Raw genomic sequence first — 22,442 nt, 5'->3', positions numbered from 1 at the left:
CAGGGGGACAGGTGCGGTCGGTGTGTATGGTCAGGTGCAGTCTGAAGGTGTTCTCTTGTCAGGTGGTCAGGTGCAGTCTGTGTGTGTGTGTGGTCAGGGGACAGGTGCGGTCTGAAGGTGCTCTCTTGTCAGGTGGTCAGGTGCAGTCTGTGTGTGTGGTCAGGTGCGGTCTGAAGGTGTTCTCTTGTCAGGTGGTCAAGTGCAGTCTGTGTGTGTGGTCAGGGGGACAGGTGCAGTCGGTGTGTGTGGTCAGGGGGACAGGTGAGGTCTGTGTGTGTGGTCAGGGGGACAGGTGTGGTCAGGGGGACAGGTGCGGTCTGAAGGTCCGTGGGCGGATCATCATGCTGACCCTGCGGAGGGAGTAGTAGTCCGAGTCCTTCCAGGTGAACCACACGATCCCGTCTGGACCCAGTGGGTTCTTCGCTTTAGGAGAGTACCGCCCTCCCTGTACAAACACACACACACACACACACACACGCTTTAGAAGAGTACCGCCGCCCTGTCCAAACACACACAGACTGATATAGCATTCATCCCTTATTACACACAAACACACACACACACACAGACTGATATAGCATTCATCCCTCATCACAGACAGTTAGGAGTGTGTGTTTGTAACAGTGTGCTACAGACTGTGTGTCACTCTGTGACTGACTTGAATGAATCACCATTGTGTGTGTGTGTGTGTGTGTATGTGTGTTTAGAGAAAAAGTGCTCAAGTTCTTCCCAATAAAGGGCCAAACTATAATTTGGGTGGAGGGCCGTGGATCAAAAATAAGCATTGATGTTGTTACTTGACATTAAATTGAAATGGATTATATTTTTGTTGAATTGAGCTTTTATGTTGTTTCTTTACATTAAATTGAAATGTATCATATTTTTGTTGAAATAAGCGTTGATGTTGTTACTTTATATTAAATTGAAATGTATCATATTTTTAATATTACTGATATTACCGATTTTTGTCGGTATGCCGCTGCCTCAGACAGCAGTCCATGGAGACCCAGCTACTCACTCATGTCGTGGGCTAGGAGTGTGTGTGTGTGTGTGAGAGTATAACTGCATGAAGCTGACGATGCACACACACACACAGACACACACACACACACACACACAGATTCTGTGAACAGTGTGAATCACTGGGAGGATTTCATTTGTTTTAAAAACCTGCTGAGTCAGCTTCCCCTGAAGAACTCTGAGGAATGTTCAGTAAAACACAGGCACAGGAAGTCAGCACTTTAGCCCTCGCTAAAATATTAGTGCTTATCAGCGTATACTGCCCTGGCCTTCCTTACACACACACACACACGCACACAGACATACATACACAGACACTGTGTCTCTTCGTCTGACCAGCCTGCCTGTCTGGTAACACACACACACTCGCACGCCTGGTCCACATCACACTCCTGTCTGGTCTATGTGTGATGTTTGTTTGTATTTGTTGTGGCAACATAGAGCGAGAGTTTCCTCTCTGTCCTCATCAGAGCGATTAGATCCATCTGATGTTCAAGGTTAACATCAGCAGATACGGCCTCAAAATAAACTACACACACTCTCTCTCTCTCTGTCTCTACTCATCAAAATAAACTACACACACTCTCTCTCTCTCTGTCTCTACTCATCAAAATAAACTACTCTCTCTCTTTCTCTCCTCCTCTAATAAAACTACTACTCTCTCTCTACTTTGAGTAAACTACTATCTCTCTTTCTCTCCTCCTCTGAGTAAACTACTCTCTCTCTTTCTCTCCTCTGAGTAAACTACTCTATCTCTTTCTCTCCTCCTCTGAGTAAACTATCTCTCTTTCTTTCTCTCCTCCTCTGAGTAAACTACTCTCTCTCTCCTGCTCTGAGTAAACTACTATCTCTCCTTCTCTCCTCATCTGAGTAAACTACTCTCTCTCTCCTCCTCTGAGTAAACTACTCTCTCTGAGTAAACTACTACTCTCTCTACTTTGAGTAAACTACTATCTCTCCTTCTCTCCTCATCTGAGTAAACTACTCTCTCTCTCTCTCCTCCATGGTTGGCATTGCTGGGCGCTACCTTGTAGTAGACTCCGTTGAGGTTGGCGTAGAAGCACTGGTTGTACCACCAGCCGGCGTGGGAGATCTCGGCGCATACGTTGCCGGTGTCGGGCGTGCTGAAGCCCTGCTTGTCGTGGTACCAGCTGAAGGAGTCCTCCGCCGTGCCGCTGTAGCCAGACACGTGCAGCCGGTACTGCGTGGCCTCGTCCTCAATGCTGCCCCCCGGTGGCCAAACACAGCAGCAGCACAAGAGGGAAAACATCATATCAGGGGCAATATGAGGCAGCACAAGAGGGGAAACATCATATCAGGGGCAATGTGAGGCAGCACTGTTAGGGTGTTACAATCACACACAGCTGTGTTGCTCTGGAGGGTGTAATGTGGTTCTGGTATTTGTGTTAATGTCTGATTATATGTGTGTGTGTGTGCGTGTGCTTGGCGCTCCCATCCTCCAGGTCGATGCGGAGTGTGTAGTCCCCCTAGTGTGTGTGCGTGTGTGTGTGTACCTGAAGCTCTGGTAGAGGGCGTATTTGTGCTTGGAGCTCCAATCCTCCAGGTCGATGCGGAGTGTGTAGTCCCCCTGGCTGGTCAGGTCGTGGATGTGGGAGTTTCCCAGCCAGTACTCCGTGTGGAGGTCCCCAAAACCCTCCTTATACTCGGTCCAGCTGCGGTCAAAGTTCACCGAGCCGTCCTGCCGATGCTGTATCACCGTCCAACCACCACCTGCACACACACACACACACACAGAGACATGTGTTAGAATGGTAAGATAAAGAATACTTTAGAGAGAGAGATAGACAGAACTGTGACTATAGACAAGCAGACAGCTAGGCCCACAGACAGATACACAGGCAGAGAGACAGCTGTGACTGCAGACAAACACACAGCCAGAGAGACAGACAGATACAGTAGGCAAACAGGCAGGGGGACAGACTGCTGTAACTGCAGACAGGCAGGGGGACAGACAGCTGTAACTACAGACAGGCAGGGGGACAGACAGCTGTAACTACAGACAGGCAGGGGGACAGACAGCTGTAACTGCAGCTCACCGTCCGTCTCCATGTCACAGTACACCTCCACAGGGGTTGCCCCTAGCGACGGCACCACGGTGAAGACGCCTGAGCGACGCACCCCATTATAGTAGATGGAGGCGCAGTCTATAGGGCAGTTCCTCACATGCTGCACCTCTGTGGAGGAAACACACACACACATACACACAGGTACACACACACACACACACACAGGTACACACACATACGCAGACAAACAAGCATTATAGTAGATGGAGACAGTTCCTCACATTCTGCATCTCTGTAGAGGACACACACACACAGTGAGTGTGGATGCCAGCTAGCTTAGCTGTGCTTGTGGAACGCTGGTAAACCCCAACGCCTAGCTGCATCAGCCCGATCCGAAAAGGCTGTTTCCCGCTGGTCTCGGTCCCGGCGCGGTGCAGGCTGGGATCACAGAACCAACACAACGCAGGTTACAGCGCGCAAGGCGGTGTTCCTCAGCTCGTGAACACGCTGCTCCATCGATGACACACACACACACACAGAGGTGAAGGCCTCAGCATAGTGCTCCTCAGCTCGTGAACACGCTGCTCCATCGATGACGGTGGAGGCCTCGGCATAGTGCTCCTCCAGCTCATGGACGCGCTGCTCCAGCGACGAGTTCACACGGTTACGCTCCTCACTCTAACACACACACACACACACACAACATGATATGATATGAATACACACACAGACACACACACACACACACACACACATGATATGAATACAGACACACACACAACATGATATGAATACAGACACACACAACATGATATGATATGAATACTCACACACACACAGACACACACACACACACACACACACATGATATGAATACAGACACACACAACATGATATGATATGAATACTCACACACACACAGACACACACACACACACAACATGATATGATATGAATACACACACACACACACACACACACACACACACACAAAATGAATACAGAAACACACACAGACACCATAAATACACACACACACACACACACACACACACACACAAATGAATACAGAAACACACGCACACACCATAAATACACATACACACACACACACACAAAATGAATACAGAAACACACAGACACCATGAATACACACACACACACAGAGGTGAAGGCCTCAGCATAGTGCTCCTCCAGCTCGTGAACACGCTGCTCCATCGATGACACACACACACACACACACATACACACAGGTGGAATAAATGCACAAACATATATACAGATATGCACACACACATACAGGTGGAATAATTGCACACCCATATACAGATAGGCACACACACACGCACACACAGGTGGAATAAATACACATACATCTGGTTTATGGTCTATGGCTATGTCTATAGTATGTCTATGTCTGTATTTAAAGTATGTCTATGTCTGCATGAGAAAGTAAGAAACGAAATTTCAATTCTTTGGATGACCAGTGCATGTAAAGAAATTGACAATAAAAGCCGACTTGACTTGACTTGACTTGACATACATATGTATACAGATACGCACACACACACACAAACGCACACACTCACACACACACAGCGGATGCACGTGGAGCTCAGCCAGCACCTCACTGCTCATCCTATTAGTTCAAGGACACTTTAGCAGGGGGACGACACACATGCACACACACACACACACACACACACAATGCTCTCCAGACATACAGACACTCTCCAGCCTGCACACACACACACACACACACACACACATACACAGGGGATCATGGATCAGAGTCCACTGGGTGACTAACCGCTCGATGGTCTTTTAAGCCCCCAACGTAATCTTCCAGGCTGCATGGAAGGCACTAGCGTTAGGGTTAAGGTTAGCGTTAGGGATAGGTTAGCGTTAGCATTATGGTTAGGCAAGGGTTAACCCTTAGAACCCTAAGCTGTTTTTAGGGCATTTTCACTACCTTTATTCATAAGGATTTATTCTGGTCATTGTAAGTGCCACACACACATATTATATATTGTTTTTTTCAGCAGAGTCTAGGCTATCCAGATCTGCCATTTCATGTATTAGTACTAGCATTGATTTTATTTTGATTTTTAAAGAATTAAAATATAAAAAGCGTATTATAAAAATTCTTATATTTTGACATGTATCTCACCACAGCAAGCTCATAGCTCTACATGCATTTCATGTGTGTGTAGAGCTGACTATCCTGAATCGGGCAATATGATTGCCATGTTGGAGGGATACTCTGGGGCTGAGCAATTTACAGAAATATGTGGTGTGTGATTTACGGAAATAAATGCCATTTTTTATTTAGTGATGAAAAATGACCTTTCTGGGCTCCATATCTGTGACACGAACTGTTCTGACCTGACCTGACCCGAGTTTGCGTGTTAGCCTGTGTGCACCTATGGTGTAGGCCTATGCAGGGTGCGATTTGTGTAAAAACCAGAGAGGGGGATGATTTTGAATACGTTTGATTTTGAAACCCCCAAAAAAAAAAATGAACGAACAATTCATAGCCTAGTAATGTCCTGGCTAATAATACCCTATATTGTTTTTGCCACCTTTGTAACATTTTAGTTTTAGTCACCGTGGTGTATGACTTTAAACAGCGAGTGTGCTTGGTATGATGATCAGCTCCTCTAATGCAGGGTAGGACTACGTTTTGACAAGCATACAAATTCACCTTGTTCTTGCCCCATCTGAAATGACTTCTCTACTTTTGCTGCCTCCATCCTTTCTGTATTTGTTGTGTAAAAAAACGTTGTATATGATGGCACTGAAGTCTTAAGTTAGTGAATTGGCTAACAGTGTTAACCAAATAGTTGGTAACAGTTGGTAACCAAATAGCCTACACATTGCTCTACACGCTGCGTATAGGCTACGTGCATTCTCTCTCCTGCTGATTTGTGTTCAGTAGCCAAGTGCGTAATATTGCAAAAGTTGAAAAAATAAATGTGTTTATTCTAGCCTACAGAAAATAAATAGTCTATCATACTGTCAGTTAATTGCCTACAGTGCAGTGAAGAGTTTGGAGAGTAAAGTTATAGGGCAACTTGAAGTTTTATGAAAATAATTTACGAACCAGAACATAAAGACCATGAAGCTTCTATTTTTTTGCACCTGTTAAAACACCCGCTAGATAGTTTAAATACCCACCAACATTCGTTTTTGCAGTACAGATTATTTCTAAAAGTTATTTGTCTACTAGGCCTAGCCTAGGCTACTGGCTGATTTATCAAACGAGTGCTTTCTCGTTCGTCCTCCGCAAACTACAGGTGTTTCTGTAGAGAGCCATTGAATAAGCGATGCCAAGCCATTTCTGTAACACTTGTTGTGACATTCAGCAAATATCTCCTCATTTAATGTAAGTTCCTTTGGACAATAGGCCTACGTTCTACTCTACGTGCAGTTGTCCTCCATCTCAGTTACATCAGTTTTCTAATTTTGAAGGTTCTAAAACATTATTATGCTTCACTGAATCCTTCTCGTTTTCTTTCATTTGTCCAGCTAACTTTTCCATTGAACCTAGCCATTTATGATGGATTACACACTCGACATTCTGAAATGTCCTGCACGATCAAGACCAAATTAAGTTATCACGCAGCCACTGTGTCAGCAGCATCAGTGCTGACGGTGACGGTCGTTTCTGATGTCAGATTATTATGTAGGCTAGCCTACTAGACTGTTCTCACGTTGCAGCTTTTTACTTATATGAAGTAGCATTAATCAATATGAAGGGCAGAGGGGATAAATGTTGTCCCCACCAGGGATAAAAATAATTTTGCAGAGGTAGGGATAGGAAAACCAGAGGGGGGGAAATCCTAACCATCCCCCCCTACAAATTGCACCCTGGGACTATGCACTCATAATGATTCTCAACTTTTTACTGCATTGCCATGAACAAGGTAAAGGCAAAAAGGTGTTTCTTTGTTGAACAAATTGGGATGCAATGTGAGCCTTGAATTGGATGCCATGCAGGAATTTGCTAGGATCTCAAACCGGATTATGAACATGCTTTGCCATAGAGAAACACACGATAGCGTTGGATTATAAACATGCTTTTGCCACAAAAACAGACAAAAAGTCCAGCTATATGAAGTTATTATTTTGTTGTCACGTCGTCTGTTTTATAACCCAGAAGGATGTACTTGGTATCAAATGATAGCTCTGTGTCTCCTCTTTCATCTGACATGCGTCCAGATGATCCAGAACGCGGCGGCGCGCCTGGTCTACAACCAACCCAAAAGGGCACATGTTACCCCGCTGCTCATCCAGCTACACTGGCTACCTGTGGCGGCCGCATCAAATTCAAGGGCTCTAACGCTTGCCTACAAAGTAGTCTCGGTTCTGCTCCCACCTACTTGAATGCCCTCATACAGACATACGCTACCTCCAGACCGGGCTAAGGCCCCTCAGACGAACGACGCCTAGCTCTACCACCCGGTGCGCTCAAACCAATCCAAACTTTTTTCATCTGTTGTTCCTCGTTGGTGGAACACACTGCAAGTTCCTACAAGGGCAGGGACATCCTTCTCCATTTTCAAAAAACTCCTGAAGACCCAGCTCTTTAGAGAACATCTCCTCACTCATAGCAACACTTACAACAAGTCTTACTGATCCTAGCACTCACCAGCCGTCTTAAACTGACAAGTAACTGTTAAAAACAGCACTCACTGATGCACTTATTCTTACTGTACTCTAATGTTTTTAAATTGTCCTAAAATTGTTGAGAATTGCTCTAAAACTTAAACTGTTTACCATGTTGTTAGTCGCTTTGGCTAAAAATGCGTCAGCCAAATGTAATGTAATGCGTGGCATATCTATCCGATCACGGGTCCGCGAGTAATTCAAACGAGAGTAATGGGTGTGCAGCGTTGGTTTGTGTACATGACATTATTATTTTGCAGTCACTTCTTCTGTTTTCATAAGCCAGAAGGGTCGATGTGCATGGTACCATTGTTTAGCCCTGAGTCTCCTCTTTCATCTGACAGGCTTGCCATATCTATGCGATCACGGGTTTGCGAGTAATTCAAATGAGAGTAATGGGTGTGCAGGTGAACGCAGAGAAGTATAGACTGTAAATATGATGCAATTTGATTTAATTTCATGATTTTTAAAAATGTTCATACTTGATCGTACAGACAAGTGCGCAGGCTCGTTGGAAAGCCCCACTTCTCCTCTGTCACACAATAAAGGTTTCATCTCGCTGTGATGAACAGTTGCGGAGCAATGTAACAGAGAAGAAAGGGTGTGTTTTTTGACGCACTTTGCGTCAATCGGGTTCTAAGGGTTAAGGTTAGCATTAGGGATAGGTTAGCGTTAGGGAAAGGCAAGGGTTAAGGTTAGCGTTAGGGTTGGGCAAGGGTTAAGGTTAGCGTTAGCATTATGTATAGGCAAGGGTTAAGGTTAGGCTTAGGAATAGGTTAGCGTTAGAGATAGGCAAGGGTTAAGGTTAGCGTTAGGTAAAGATTAGCATTAGGGATAGGCAAGGGTTAAGGTTAGCGTTAGGGATAGGTTAGTGTTAGGGATAGGGAAGGGTTAAGGTTAGCGTTAGGGATAGGTTAGTGTTAGGGATAGGGAAGGGTTAAGGTTAGCGTTAGGTAAAGATTAGCATTATGTATAGGCAAGGGTTAAGGTTAGGGTTAGGAATAGGTTAGCGTTAGGGATAGGTTAGCATTAGGGATAGGGAAGGGTTAAGGTTAGCGTTAGGGATAGGTTAGTGTTAGGGATAGGGAAGGGTTAAGGTTAGCGTTAGGGATAGAGATAGGTTAGCGTTAGGGTTAGGGATAGGCAAGGGTTAAGTGCCTTGAAGTCGACGGTGGGGGCTTAAAACACCATCGAGCTGATTAACCTGACACTTAAATCTCACCTGCCCTCCATAGCCTACCTACTAAAACACCAATCTCTCTCTCACACACACACACACACACACACACACACACACACACACACACACACACCTGCCCTCCTTAGCCTGCCTACTAAAGCAGTCCACCAAATCACCTGTCTTTCTCTCTCTCACACACACACACACACACACACCTGCAGCTCCAGCACTTTGACGCGGTGGCGGTGGTTGCGTAGCTCTTCCTGCAGCTCGGAGACGGTCTCCTTGAGTGTGAGGATCTGCTGCTTGCGCTCCTCGTTCTCCCGCAGCCAGAAGGCCACCTAGAGAGAGAGAGAGAGAGAGAGATAGAGAGAGAGAGAGAGAGAGAGAGATAGAGAGATAGATAGAAAGATAGATAGATAGATAGATAGATAGAGAGAGAGATAGAGAGAGAGATAGAGAGAGAGATAGATAGATAGATAGATAGATAGATAGAAAGATAGATAGACAGTGTGAACAGGGAGGGGGCCCTCACACAACAACTACAGCATCTAAAAGATCAGCTCTTAAACCCCTCCCAGCCTCCTCCTCAGCATCAACCCAGCCAGTCCTCTCTCCCCTCACAACTCACCACCCCATCCTGCTCTGTCAAACCCCCCTCCCCTCAACCCCCGCCACCCTCTGGCCTGGACCCTGATTTAAACAAGCAGGAAGTACACAGCCAAGAAATCGCCCTCCTCATGGATTCCAACAGGCGGTTCCTGGATCTACAGCGGCTATTCCCTGTGCACAAGGCGACAGTCAGGCCCTGCAGTACCACACAACATGCACAGCAGCTCCTGAGGAAGGGACCTCTTGGAGACCCCCAGTGTATCATTATACACTCTGGCACGAATGATCTCCATTCATTGAAGGGTGGCACAGCTGAAGCCATAAAGAGAGTGGCAGAAAGAGCAAGAAGGGACTTTCCTAGGCAACGCATCGTGATGTCAACATTGCTTCCACGTCATGACACAGCTCCGCATCTCATCAACGGGATCAACGCAGAGGTCAGCAGGAGGTGTTCCACCCTGCCCAACGTACACCTGGCACATAACCCCACCATCAGCCTTCATGACATGTATGATGGAATACATCTCCACAAGGATGGCGTGCGGTCTTTTGCAAAGACCCTTAAAGATGCTGCCCTAGGCCGTAGCCCCACTACACCCAGCTTCACACCTCCCCCCAGACCCCGCCCACCTCCCCTGCCCACCCCAAGAAACACCCACTACCCCACTCCCATGCCTAACCAAAGTAGCGTTCGGGCCACACATCACCCAGCAGATTTGCCACACTCCACCAGCAGGTCACTCCACCAACAGGTCATCCTCACAGACCCGCCCTCCCTCAGTCCCACAGAGGGCAAAACAAGTCATTCCTTCAGCCATGATACCCCACAGCCATATGTAAGATTGCTATAGACTTCAGTTCTGCATTCAACACCATAATACCACAACAACTCATCTGCAAACTTGACAAACTGGGGCTCACTACCTACCTCTGCAACTGGCTACTGGACTTCCTCTGTCAGAGGCCTCAAGTAGTATGTGTTGGCAACAATATCTCAAGCAGCATCACACTGAGCACGGGGGCCCCCCAAGGCTGCGTGCTCAGTCCGCTGCTCTTCACCCTGCTGGCCGATGACTGCACTGCAACCTACAGCAACAATCACATAGTGAAATTTGCTGGCGACACAACTCTGGTGGGTCTCATCACCAAGGGCGACGAGACTCAATACAGGATGGAGGTCGACCTTCTGACCACGTGGTGCAGGGACAATAACCTCCTGCTGAACGTCAGCAAGACCATGGAGATTGTTGTTGACTTCCGGAGAGGTCACACCCAACACCTGCCACTGACCATCGACGGTGCTGTGGTGGAGAGAGTGAGCAGCACCAAATTCCTGGGGGTGCACATCAGTGAAGACCTCTCCTGGACCACCAACACTGTTTCACTGGTGAAGAAAGCTCAGCGCCGCCTGTACTTCCTGCGGAAACTCAGGCGAGCAAGTGCTCCACCAGCCATCATGACCACATTCTACCGAGGCACCATTGAGAGCATCCTCTCCAGCTGTATCGCTGTGTGGGGCGGAAGCTGCACTGAATACAACAGGAAAGCCCTGCAGCGCAAAGTGAAAACAGCTGGAAGGATTATTGGCGCTTCACTCCCCTCCCTGAAGGACATTTACACCACCCACCTCACCCGCAAGGCGACCACAATTGTGAGTGATGCAAGTCACCCCGCTCACAATTTGTTTGATCAACAGCCCTCTGGGAAGAGGTACAGAAGCCTGCGCTCCCGCACCACCAGACTCACCAACAGCTTCATACACCAGGCTGTTAGGATGCTGAACTCTCTCCCCCCTCCACCCTCAGCCACATAACATCCTGGACTTTTGGACCCAAGTCAAGTCAAGTCAAGTTTATTTATATAGCACATTTCATACACAGAGGTCATTCAATGTGCTTTACATAAACAAAACCAAACAATAATAACAAATAAAAGCATAAAAGGGCAATATAGTCAAAGAATAGTTAAAAGGTAAAGATCATAATAAAAAGAAAACATAAAACACAAGGTAAAATCATTTAAAAATAAATAATTATTAGTAAGCAAAAACAAAGGCAAAAGTAGTAAAAAAAGTAATAAAAGACAAAGTAGAATAATTATCAAGGCAGATTCAGAATGTGTAACTCGGCACAGTTAGCAGAAAGCATCTGAGAACAGTTTGGTCTTAAGTCTAGATTTAAAACTGGCTACAGTTGGGGCCTTTTTGATGTCATCCGAAAGTTGGTTCCACAGCTGAGCCACATAGCAGCTAAAAGCTGCTTCACCATGTTTAGTTCTAACTGTAGGTTTTACTAGCAGGTTTTTCACCTGGGACCTGAGAGGACGAGAAGGTGTGTACTGCTGAAGCATGTCTGACAGGTATTTAGGTCCTGCTCCATTTACTGATTTATAAACAAGCAATAGTGCTTTAAAGTCAATTCTGTGACTTACTGGAAGCCAGTGCAAGGACTTAAGAATTGCAGTAATGTGGTCAGTTCTTTTAGTTTTTGTTAGAGTCCTAGCTGCTGCATTTTGTATCACCTGAAGCTGTTTAATTTCTGTCTTTTTAGGAAGGCCTGTGAACAGTCCATTGCAGTAATCAACCCTGCTGGAGATAAATGCATGAATGAGTTTTTCTAAGTCATGTTTTGACATCAGCCCTCTGAGTTTGGCAATATTTTTGAGGTGGTAAAAAGCTGATTTAGTTATCGCTTTCATGTGACTGTTGTTGTGAATTTAGATCACTGTCAATTAATACACCAAGATTTTTAACAGTATCCTTTGCCTTCAATCCTTTTGTGTCAAGGAGAGTGGCAACCCTAAGTCTTTCCTCATTTTTACCAAATATAATTACTTCAGTTTTTTCTTTGTTCAGCTGAAGAAAATTTTGAGACATCCAGGTGTTGATTTGTTCTATACACTGACACATAGATTCAAGAGGACCATAGTCGTTTGGTGATAGAGCTAAGTAAATTTGTGTGTCATCTGCATAGCTATGATATGAAATCAAATTATTTTTAATGATTTGTCCAAGTGGGAGCATATAGAGGTTGAATAATAGTGGCCCCAAGATCGACCCCTGGGGAACACCACAGGTCAAGGACGTTGGTGTTGAGGTACAGTTTCCGATGGCAACAAAGAAGCTCCTTTCTTATAGATATGATTTTAGCCAGCTGATAACTATGCCTGTAAATCCAACCCAGTGTTCTAGTCTGTGTAGTAAAATATTGTGATCAACAGTGTCAAATGCTGCACTAAGGTCCAGTAGCACTAGGACTGATGTTTTACCTGAATCTGTGTTGAGGCGTATGTCATTGGAAACTTTAATGAGAGCTGTTTCAGTGCTGTGATTTGCCCGAAAACCAGACTGAAAGTAATCAAAATACCCATTTGATGTTAGGAAGGTGGTTAATTGATTAAAGACTACTTTTTCTATAATTTTGCCAATAAAAGGTAGATTGGATATGGGCCTGTAATTGTTTAGCATGGAGGCATCCAGGTTATTCTTCTTGAGAAGTGGCTTTACAACAGCTGTTTTCAGTAACTTAGAAAAGTGCCAGACAGCAGTGATACATTTACAATTTGAAGGACATCCGCCGCTATGAGGTGAAAAACAGTTTTGAAGAAATTGGTAGGCAGAGTGTCTAAGACACATGTGGAAGAGCTGAGATTCTGTACCGTTTTCTCAAGTGTTTCGTAGTCTATCAAGCTGAACTCTGACATCAAGTTTAGTTTCCCTCTGTTTGTTGCTGGAAGTTCAGGTTGTTGAATTTGTAATTGAGCAGATATGTTGAGTCTGATTTTGTCAATTTTACCTTTAAAAAAAGATGAAAACTCATTGCATTTATTAGTTGAGAGAAGTTCAGGCGCTAATTGTGAGGGGGGATTTGTTAACTTATCAACAGTTGAAAATAGAATACGAGTGTTATTTGAACTTCTATTGATAATGTTAGAAAAGAAAGACTTGCTTTGCATATTTCAGAGTTATATCTGCGGAGCATCTCTTTATGGATTTCATAGTGGATCTGAAGTTTGTATTTACGCCATTTTCTTTCAGTCTTCCTACACTCTCCCACAATGGCTGCCTTGCACTACTCCACTTGCACTACTCCACTTGTACACTTGCACACTTTGCAACTTGTTGTTGTTGTCCTGTGTCCTGAAAACACTTCTGAACACACTTCTGCTGCTCTTACATAACTTGCACCACTATGCCACTTGCATACTTAGGTCAAACAGAACTACCTCAGCCATTTATTGGCCTGACTTTTGCACTATTATATTGACTGTCTACTGTATGCACAATTGCACAATTTCAACCCATTTTTTTGCTGCTCTTATTTCTTCACTGTATGTGCCTTCTTATTTACTTTTTATATTGTTTAATTGAATGTTATGTTTTTGTCTGTGGACTTAATTGGTAAAATGTCTTGTCTCCACCGTGGGATAGTGGGAAACGAAATTTCGATCTCTTTGTATGTCTTGACATGTGAAGAAATTGACAATAAAGCAGACTTTGACTTTGACTTTGACAGCCATGATGCAGCAGCCACAGGTAAAACCCCACAGCCATGATGATGCAGCAGCCACAGGTAAAACCCCACAGCCATGATGATGCAGCAGCCACAGATAAAACCCTACAGCCATGATGATGCAGCAGCCACAGGTAAAACCCCACAGCCATGATGATGCAACAGCCACAGGTAAAACCCCACAGCCATGATGCAACAGCCACAGGTAAAACCCCACAGCCATGATGCAGCAGCCACAGGTAAAACCCCACAGCCATGATGCAGCAGCCACAGGTAAAACCCCACAGCAGCAGCCCTGCTCAGTAGCAACCCCTTCCACTCTTAACCTCCAGCCTACCCTACCAGAGAAGAGTGATCTTGGGGAGATAAAAGGGATGCTGCACATTCTCTGCAGCAGACTACTGGCTTGTGCTCAGTAACTGAAATGTGAAAAAAAGAGATCAATTTGACATACTGGAAAAAAAAGAAATCGTTATATATGTATTGTACTGTATTTTACTGCATAATATTGCATACTACAAATCTCTTTAAAGGTTCTCTAACATAAATAACTTCTTGCTATTGTATTGTACTATACTGCATATTACAAATCTCTTTGAATGTTTTCTAACATATAGATAACGTCTTAGGTAGCAACTATTTTGTTTTATTTGTTTAGATATCTGTTTTATAATGGTCCAATCTGACTGTTTACATGTGTTCATTTGTTATTAGCTGCTGGAACATGCAGGGTCTTTACTCATCAGCCTTTGGCCTGAAAAGTAGGGACCCCGAATTCTTGAAAAGTATCCCAAATGTTGATATTCTCATATTAACGGAAACATGTGGTAGAGACACACCAACTGGTTGCCCCTCGGGTTATGGGGAAATAGTATTACCCTCCCACAAAGCAAAACATGTAAGACGTGGTCGAGCTTCAGGAGGACTTTTGATGTGGTATAGGGAAAGTCTGTAGGAACACATATCAGTCATCACAACAGGAAAACCCCACTGCTGGTTAAACATTGACAATAAGACTGGCATATCAAAACAACACACATATCTATGCGAATATATGCCCTCCCAGCAGACTCTCCTTATTTTGATGAGGAGCTTATCCACACAATTCAAACTGAAACAAGCAATTTCCAAGCCCAAGGAAATGTGCTATTGTGTGGCGATTTTAATGCAAGGACAGAAAATGAGCCTGACCAAAATGACCAACAAAGCAATAACCATGTGTTTGGTAGGATCACCCCATATACTACACCACACCTCAACCAAGGAAACAATCTAGACCTTACTGTAAACAAAAGTGGTAGAGAGTTAGTGCACCTTAGGTCAAGTCAAGCCTTAGGCCTGTATATACTTAATGGGGACTCTAGGGAGGTTCACATGTTGTTCATCTCTTGGAAGCAGTGTAGACTACGCAGTCACGGACATGGACCCCACCTCCTTCAATGCATTCACTGTCAGGCAGCAAACTGCTCTTTCAGACCATAATCAAATTAACATCTTTCTGAAAATGATTTCTGAATCCAGAAACACAAATGCAGAGTCTAATAAGCTGTATAAACTAAATTTGACCTACAGATGGACTCCAAACAGCACAGAAAAAATTGCATAGGCACTTAACTCACCTGAATTAGCTGAACATAATAATACTAATAAAAAGTTCCCTAATAATGAAACTGAGTCCAACATTATTCAATATTTACATCAATGAGTTAGCAGTGCAGTTGGAACAGTCTATATCCCCTGGACTCAGACTCCAAGAAACGGAGGTCAAATCCCTGCTTTTTGCCGATGACTTGTTTCTTCTGTCGCCCTCACAACAGGGACTGCAACAGCACCTCGATCAGCTGGAGCAGTACTGCCAGTCATGGGCGCTGACAGTAAATCCAACGAAGACCAAAGTTATGATCTTCCAAAAAAAGCCCAGGTGTCAGGAACACAGATACAGGTTCAGCCTAGGCAGCACCGCCCTAGAGCACACAATGCAGTACCCTTACCTTGGTCTAGTACTTACTGCATCAGGAAGTTTCAGCATGGCAGTGAATGCACTAAAAGAAAAAGCCCGAAGGGCATTCTATACAATAAAGAGAAAATTTCACAAAATAAACATCCCAATTACAATCTGATGCAAAATATTTGACAGCATAATCCTGCCTATTGCACTGTATGGAAGCGAGGTTTGGGGTCCACTCAGTATGCACGACTACACGAAGTGGCACAAGCATCCAACTGAAGCCCTACATGCAGAATTCTGCCGAACAATATTAAAAGTTCAAACAAAAACACCCAACAATGCATGTAGGGCAGAATTAGGCCGCTTTCCATTGGCATTAAGTATTCAAAAAAGAACCTTAAAATTCTGGATGCATTTGAACAGCAGTCCCAAAAACTCACTGAAAACCCAGGAGCTGAACCCTGAAAAGAGTCCTCTGAGCCAGCTGGTACTGAAGTTAACTAAGGCCTAGTCCACACGTACCAAACCGATCTTTTTTTCCTCCATCTTCCCTGGAACCGTTATCAAGAATATTTTCGTCCAAAACGGATCCATCTCAACACGACTTAACACGTTACTTCATACCCCAGGCCTATAGGTGGCACTGTTTCTTTACAGAAATTGACCAAAACTTTAAGCTTTACAAACAGACAGAATAGGCTACTGACAAAAATGGCTAGTGCAAGGAAACCAGAATTGTTTGTGTGGACTGATGGTGAACTGTCAACTGTAGTCAACTGTAAAACTAATCAACTTTATTTTACGGTTTGTGAAGGGTGCAGTCCGTCCTTTATTTGGCTAACGAGGTAGGCCTACTAATCACCTTTTACTTTCTTTGGTTGTAGGATAGTCCGTGATTCACATTAGTTTTGGCTATCACCGCAATTAGGCTACTAAACGCAAGGCTTACCCAAGTTCTAGGCTATTCTGTGGCCACATTTATAATATTGCTATAAAACCTTTGTTAGTAACAGTCAATACGTTTGCCTGCATCAAATCGCGCATTTGCATTCAGTGTGCTACCATCGGCTTAACGTGAGTTCTAAGCATCTTTGTATGCTTATATCTGATTTCACTCGACTGTGAATGCATGTATATATGTTGTAAGACATGTAAAATAAATGAATGACACTGGCTCTACGCACAAATTAATGTAGCCTAAACTTACACCGCACTTTCCTAATAACTTAAGTTCTCTCGCGTCACTGACAGTAGCTTAAATGCATAAAAAATCACCGGGAAAAACAGTGTTCAGTCCACCAAGTCATAAGCTATTGGCGCTGCGCAGCATCAGTTGTGATATTTATCTTACGGAGTGTAATCGTAGGTAATGTCATGTATGAAAACTAGTATTGCTAGGCAATACTATAAGTGCAAGTCCAGGGCAGCTGAGGTGTGGCGATGACATCATCGACACGCCAAGCAGGATGTGCGGTTTAAGCTGTCTAAACGAATTCAAACGGGCTACGGTTTCAGATTTTTCTGGGACCAGGTTTCAGAAAAGTGCGGTTTCGGGCAGTGCGTTTACAGGATTCGTTTGGACGCTCGGCCAAGACGAAGCAAAACCTCTGCGTTTAACCTAAAAAGCATCTCCGTGTGGACAGGCCCTAACTCAATAACAAAAACTAACAAAGATCAAGCTCAGTCCAGCGCTGCTTCCCAAACATCAATTAGAGTCAACAAAATAATGAATCAAGCAAAAGAAGATTATTTAGACCATTGGACAAACCAAATTACAAACCAAAGTAGAATGACTTCCTATCTGATCCTAAAAAGAGAATATGAATTGGCTGAATATCTCATCTCTGTCAGAGATACGAAGCAGAGGCACATCCTGACCAAGGACAGGCTCAGTGACCACAATCTAGCAATAGAAACAGGCAGACACAGAAAAACCTGGCTGCCAAGAGAACAAAGATTATGTGGTCACTGTCAGGCAGAGGAGCACTTTCTTCTTCACTGCCAAAAATATGACACTTTAAGACAGACCTTTTTTCATGAACATCCAAAAAGGCATACCAAATTTTGTAGACATTGAAGACAATAATAAAATGGCCATACTTCTTGGAGAAGGGCCCTCTGCTGCCCTGGCAGAACAACATGTCTTAAAATGTCACAACATGAGGGACATGGTATAGAAAAAAAAAACAACAAAAAAAACAAAGACCTGTCTGTGTTAACATGTTCCTGTGCATAAATATATACTTAACAGTTTTTCTCAGTCGCTTTGGTGCTATTCTCACATCACTATTAACATTTGCACAGCAGTTTCTCAAAACAATTAGTGCAAACTGCAAAACCTAGTGGATGACCTGCAAAAGCACGTCACTTGCTCAAAATGGATAGTCCATTCCTCAAAAGCAGGTATTAATGTCAATGAAACTGTCAGTGTCATCAAAATGAGAAGTCTTGACACCATCGTCAAAGATCCTTGATTACTAGCAAGATAGAGCAACGTAATTCGTTACTATGGGAGCAAAATGGGACAGTTCCGGTCTGCATAAGTGGGAGTGTCACCTTACGTCACTAAATAAACTTTCTCTCTTAATAAGCAATAAGAACAGATAAACATAATTGTGTTCACAATATCATTGTCTATAATCATGTATGATACCAATGAATCATTCTTTAGGACATTATATAAATAATTTAATTAGTCATGTGTACCGAAGAAGCTAGCTAGCTAACGCTAGCTTAAAACGCCATACAAGTGGATGGGAGTAGCTATGGCAATACAGATATGCGCTAACAAGTGACTAGTAGTTGAAGGACTTCGCTTAAACTTAATAGACTGTTCCAAATTCGTTTGAGTATAAACTATCCACTTTAACTAATGTCAGTAATGTTATTCAGCTAGTTGTCATTGCAAAGAAATTACACTTCTCCGTTTAAAATGTTACCTTAGCTAAGAGGCTAGCTAGCATGCTAACAACTGGACAGTAACTGGCAGCAGCATGGTCTGATATTAAGTTATTTTATTACAAATCCGAACACCAAAAAATTACACTTTTAGGCTTGACATGATCCCAAACAGTTACAGATTATGACAAAATGTTCCAAAAAACCCTCAACAAATCCAGAAAGATATAATGACCAATTTATTGGTAAAATTCCACAAGTCTCCATTGACATTAGTGCAGCGAGGGTTTACTCTGGTCTGCATAAAGGGGGATTTCCCCCCCTCCCCCTTGCAATAATCGAACGCGGAAATTGTCGAACGTTTGCGCCTCTCGCTCCGCTTTAACCCTCTCTGCCATCGTTTATGAACAAGATAGTCAAATGGCTTTGTCATGTTTTCATTATGACAGTTCTCTCAGTGTTTTCCAATGCAAAAAAAGGTCAGAACTCGGTGACACTACCTGGACATGCTCAAGACAGCACTATACAGTACTTGTACAGCCATTTGAAAACTACAGTAAAGTTACACATTGCTGTAGTTAGTGGAGTAAGTGAGTACAAGACACTGAATACGTACATTTTTACTGTACGCTCTTTGCAATTCTACAGCATTGTGACAGAATTTGATAACTAGTTCAACAATTTTGTATGTAATGACTCAAGCAATGAAATGAAGACTATTAGCTTTATTGGGAACGACTATTCAGCATCCATAAGTATAGTTCATTTTGACTGACATGACATAAGCAAATGATAATGTTAAAAACAGCAGAGAATTGTATGAAAGCAACTGATACATGTCCAAAAGCATTTGGAATTTGTTCAGAGGAAGGAGACACCACGGCCCTACACACCCAGACACCACGGCCCTACACACCCAGACACCACGGCCCTACACACCCAGACACCACGGCCCTACACACCCAGACACCACGGCCCTACACACCCAGACACCACGGCCCTACACACCCAGACACCACGGCCCTACACACCCAGACACCACGGCCCTACACACCCAGACACCACGGCCCTACACACCCAGACACCACGGCCCTACACACCCAGACACCACGGCCCTACACACCCAGACACCACGGCCCTACACACCCAGACACCACGGCCCTACACACCCAGACACCACGGCCCTACACACCCAGACACCACGGCCCTACACACCCAGACACCACGGCCCTACACACCCAGACACCACGGCCCTACACACCCAGACACCACGGCCCTACACACCCTACACACCCAGACACCACGGCCCTACACACCCAGACACCACGGCCCTACACACCCAGACACCACGGCCCTACACACCCAGACACCACGGCCCTACACACCCAGACACCACGGCCCTACACACCCAGACACCACGGCCCTACACACCCAGACACCACGGCCCTACACACCCAGACACCACGGCCCTACACACCCAGACACCACGGCCCTACACACCCTACACACCCAGACACCACGGCCCTACACACCCAGACACCACGGCCCTACACACCCAGACACCACGGCCCTACACACCCAGACACCACGGCCCTACACACCCAGACACCACGGCCCTACACACCCAGACACCACGGCCCTACACACCCAGACACCACGGCCCTACACACCCAGACACCACGGCCCTACACACCCAGACACCACGGCCCTACACACCCAGACACCACGGCCCTACACACCCAGACACCACGGCCCTACACACCCAGACACCACGGCCCTACACACCCAGACACCACGGCCCTACACACCCAGACACCACGGCCCTACACACCCAGACACCACGGCCCTACACACCCAGACACCACGGCCCTACACACCCAGACACCACGGCCCTACACACCCAGACACCACGGCCCTACACACCCAGACACCACGGCCCTACACACCCAGACACCACGGCCCTACACACCCAGACACCACGGCCCTACACACCCAGACACCACGGCCCTACACACCCAGACACCACGGCCCTACACACCCAGACACCACGGCCCTACACACCCAGACACCACGGCCCTACACACCCAGACACCACGGCCCTACACACCCAGACACCACGGCCCTACACACCCAGACACCACGGCCCTACACACCCAGACACCACGGCCCTACACACCCAGACACCACGGCCCTACACACCCAGACACCACGGCCCTACACACCCAGACACCACGGCCCTACACACCCAGACACCACGGCCCTACACACCCAGACACCACGGCCCTACACACCCAGACACCACGGCCCTACACACCCAGACACCACGGCCCTACACACCCAGACACCACGGCCCTACACACCCAGACACCACGGCCCTTTGCAATTCTACAGCATTGTGACAGAATTTGATAACTAGTTCAACAATTTTGTATGTAATGACTCAAGCAATGAAATGAAGACTATTAGCTTTATTGGGAACGACTATTCAGCATCCATAAGTATAGTTCATTTTGACTGACATGACATAAGCAAATGATAATGTTAAAAAAACAGCAGAGAATTGTATGAAAGCAACTGATACATGTCCAAAGCATTTGGAATTTGTTCAGAGGAAGGAGAAATTGCTACTATGATGTGCACAAATGAGGTTGAACTACAGTAATAATTATGAGAATTTTCATTCTGATCTGAAAAAAGCACCAAAGCGACTGAGAAAAACTGTATACATAAGTACTCACGGACCCACACACACACACACACACACTCTCACTGTGTGTGTGTGTGTGTGTGTGTGTGTGTGTGTGTGTGTGTGTGTGTGGAGTGTGTGTGTGTGAGTGTGTGTGTGTGTGTGTGTGTGTGTGTATATGTGTGTGGTGTGTGTGTGTGTGTGTGTGTGTGTGTGTGTGAATGTGTGCGTGTGTGTGTGTGTGTGAGTGTGAGTGTGACTACCTCGTCGGTGCAGCGGAACATGTCTGGGCAGCGCTGCTCGTCCATCTGGGGCAGAGTGGCCACTAGGCGGCACGTGCCATCCTCCTGCAGCTGGTTGCTGTACTCGCCGCACTGGGAGGCCTGCGACACGCGCTGCGTGTAGTCGTCACCGTCGCCCCCGGCGACCCGCACAGCAACACACAGGAGCAGGAGCGTGCCGGTCAGTCGGAGCGGAGAGAGACGGGGCACTGCCCGCCACGCACGCCGCTCCTCACCCCCCATGTGCACACACAGGGATCGCCCTCTCCGCCCCTACACACACAGGGATCGCCCTCTCCGCCCCTACACACACAGGGATCGCCCTCTCCGCCCCTACACACACAGGGATCGCCCTCTCCGCCCCGACACCACGCCCCTACACACCACGCCTCTCACGGCCCTACACACCCAGACACCACGGCCCTACACACCCCTACACACCCAGACACCACGGCCCTACACACCCAGACACCACGGCCCTACACACCCCTACACACCCAGACACCACGGCCCTACACACCCAGACACCACGGCCCTACACACCCAGACACCACGCCCTACACACCCAGACACCACGCCCCTACACACCCAGACACCACGGCCCTACACAC

The 22,442-nt window shown here is 45.7% G+C and overlaps 1 protein-coding gene across 1 annotated transcript; it reads right to left on the bottom strand.

Annotated features, from left to right (window-relative positions):
- Window positions 1-139: 139 nt before the first annotated feature.
- Window positions 140-22,285, bottom strand: LOC125298863 (fibrinogen-like protein 1). The gene is made up of 8 exons (XM_048249731.1): window positions 21,814-22,285; window positions 9,111-9,236; window positions 3,585-3,725; window positions 3,419-3,485; window positions 3,078-3,215; window positions 2,535-2,751; window positions 2,048-2,243; window positions 140-445 (listed from the first exon to the last, which is right to left on the bottom strand). Exons 1-8 carry the CDS (start codon window positions 22,072-22,074, stop codon window positions 299-301), a joined length of 1,293 nt encoding a protein of 430 aa, XP_048105688.1. The 5' UTR covers window positions 22,075-22,285; the 3' UTR covers window positions 140-298.
- Window positions 22,286-22,442: the final 157 nt, after the last annotated feature.

Source organism: Alosa alosa, chromosome 8 (assembly GCF_017589495.1).
Source record: "Alosa alosa isolate M-15738 ecotype Scorff River chromosome 8, AALO_Geno_1.1, whole genome shotgun sequence".
NCBI classification, from domain to species: Eukaryota; Metazoa; Chordata; class Actinopteri; order Clupeiformes; family Clupeidae; genus Alosa; species Alosa alosa.
The sequence above is the reverse complement of the archived record's forward strand: the minus strand, read 5'-3'. Positions and strand labels throughout refer to the sequence as shown.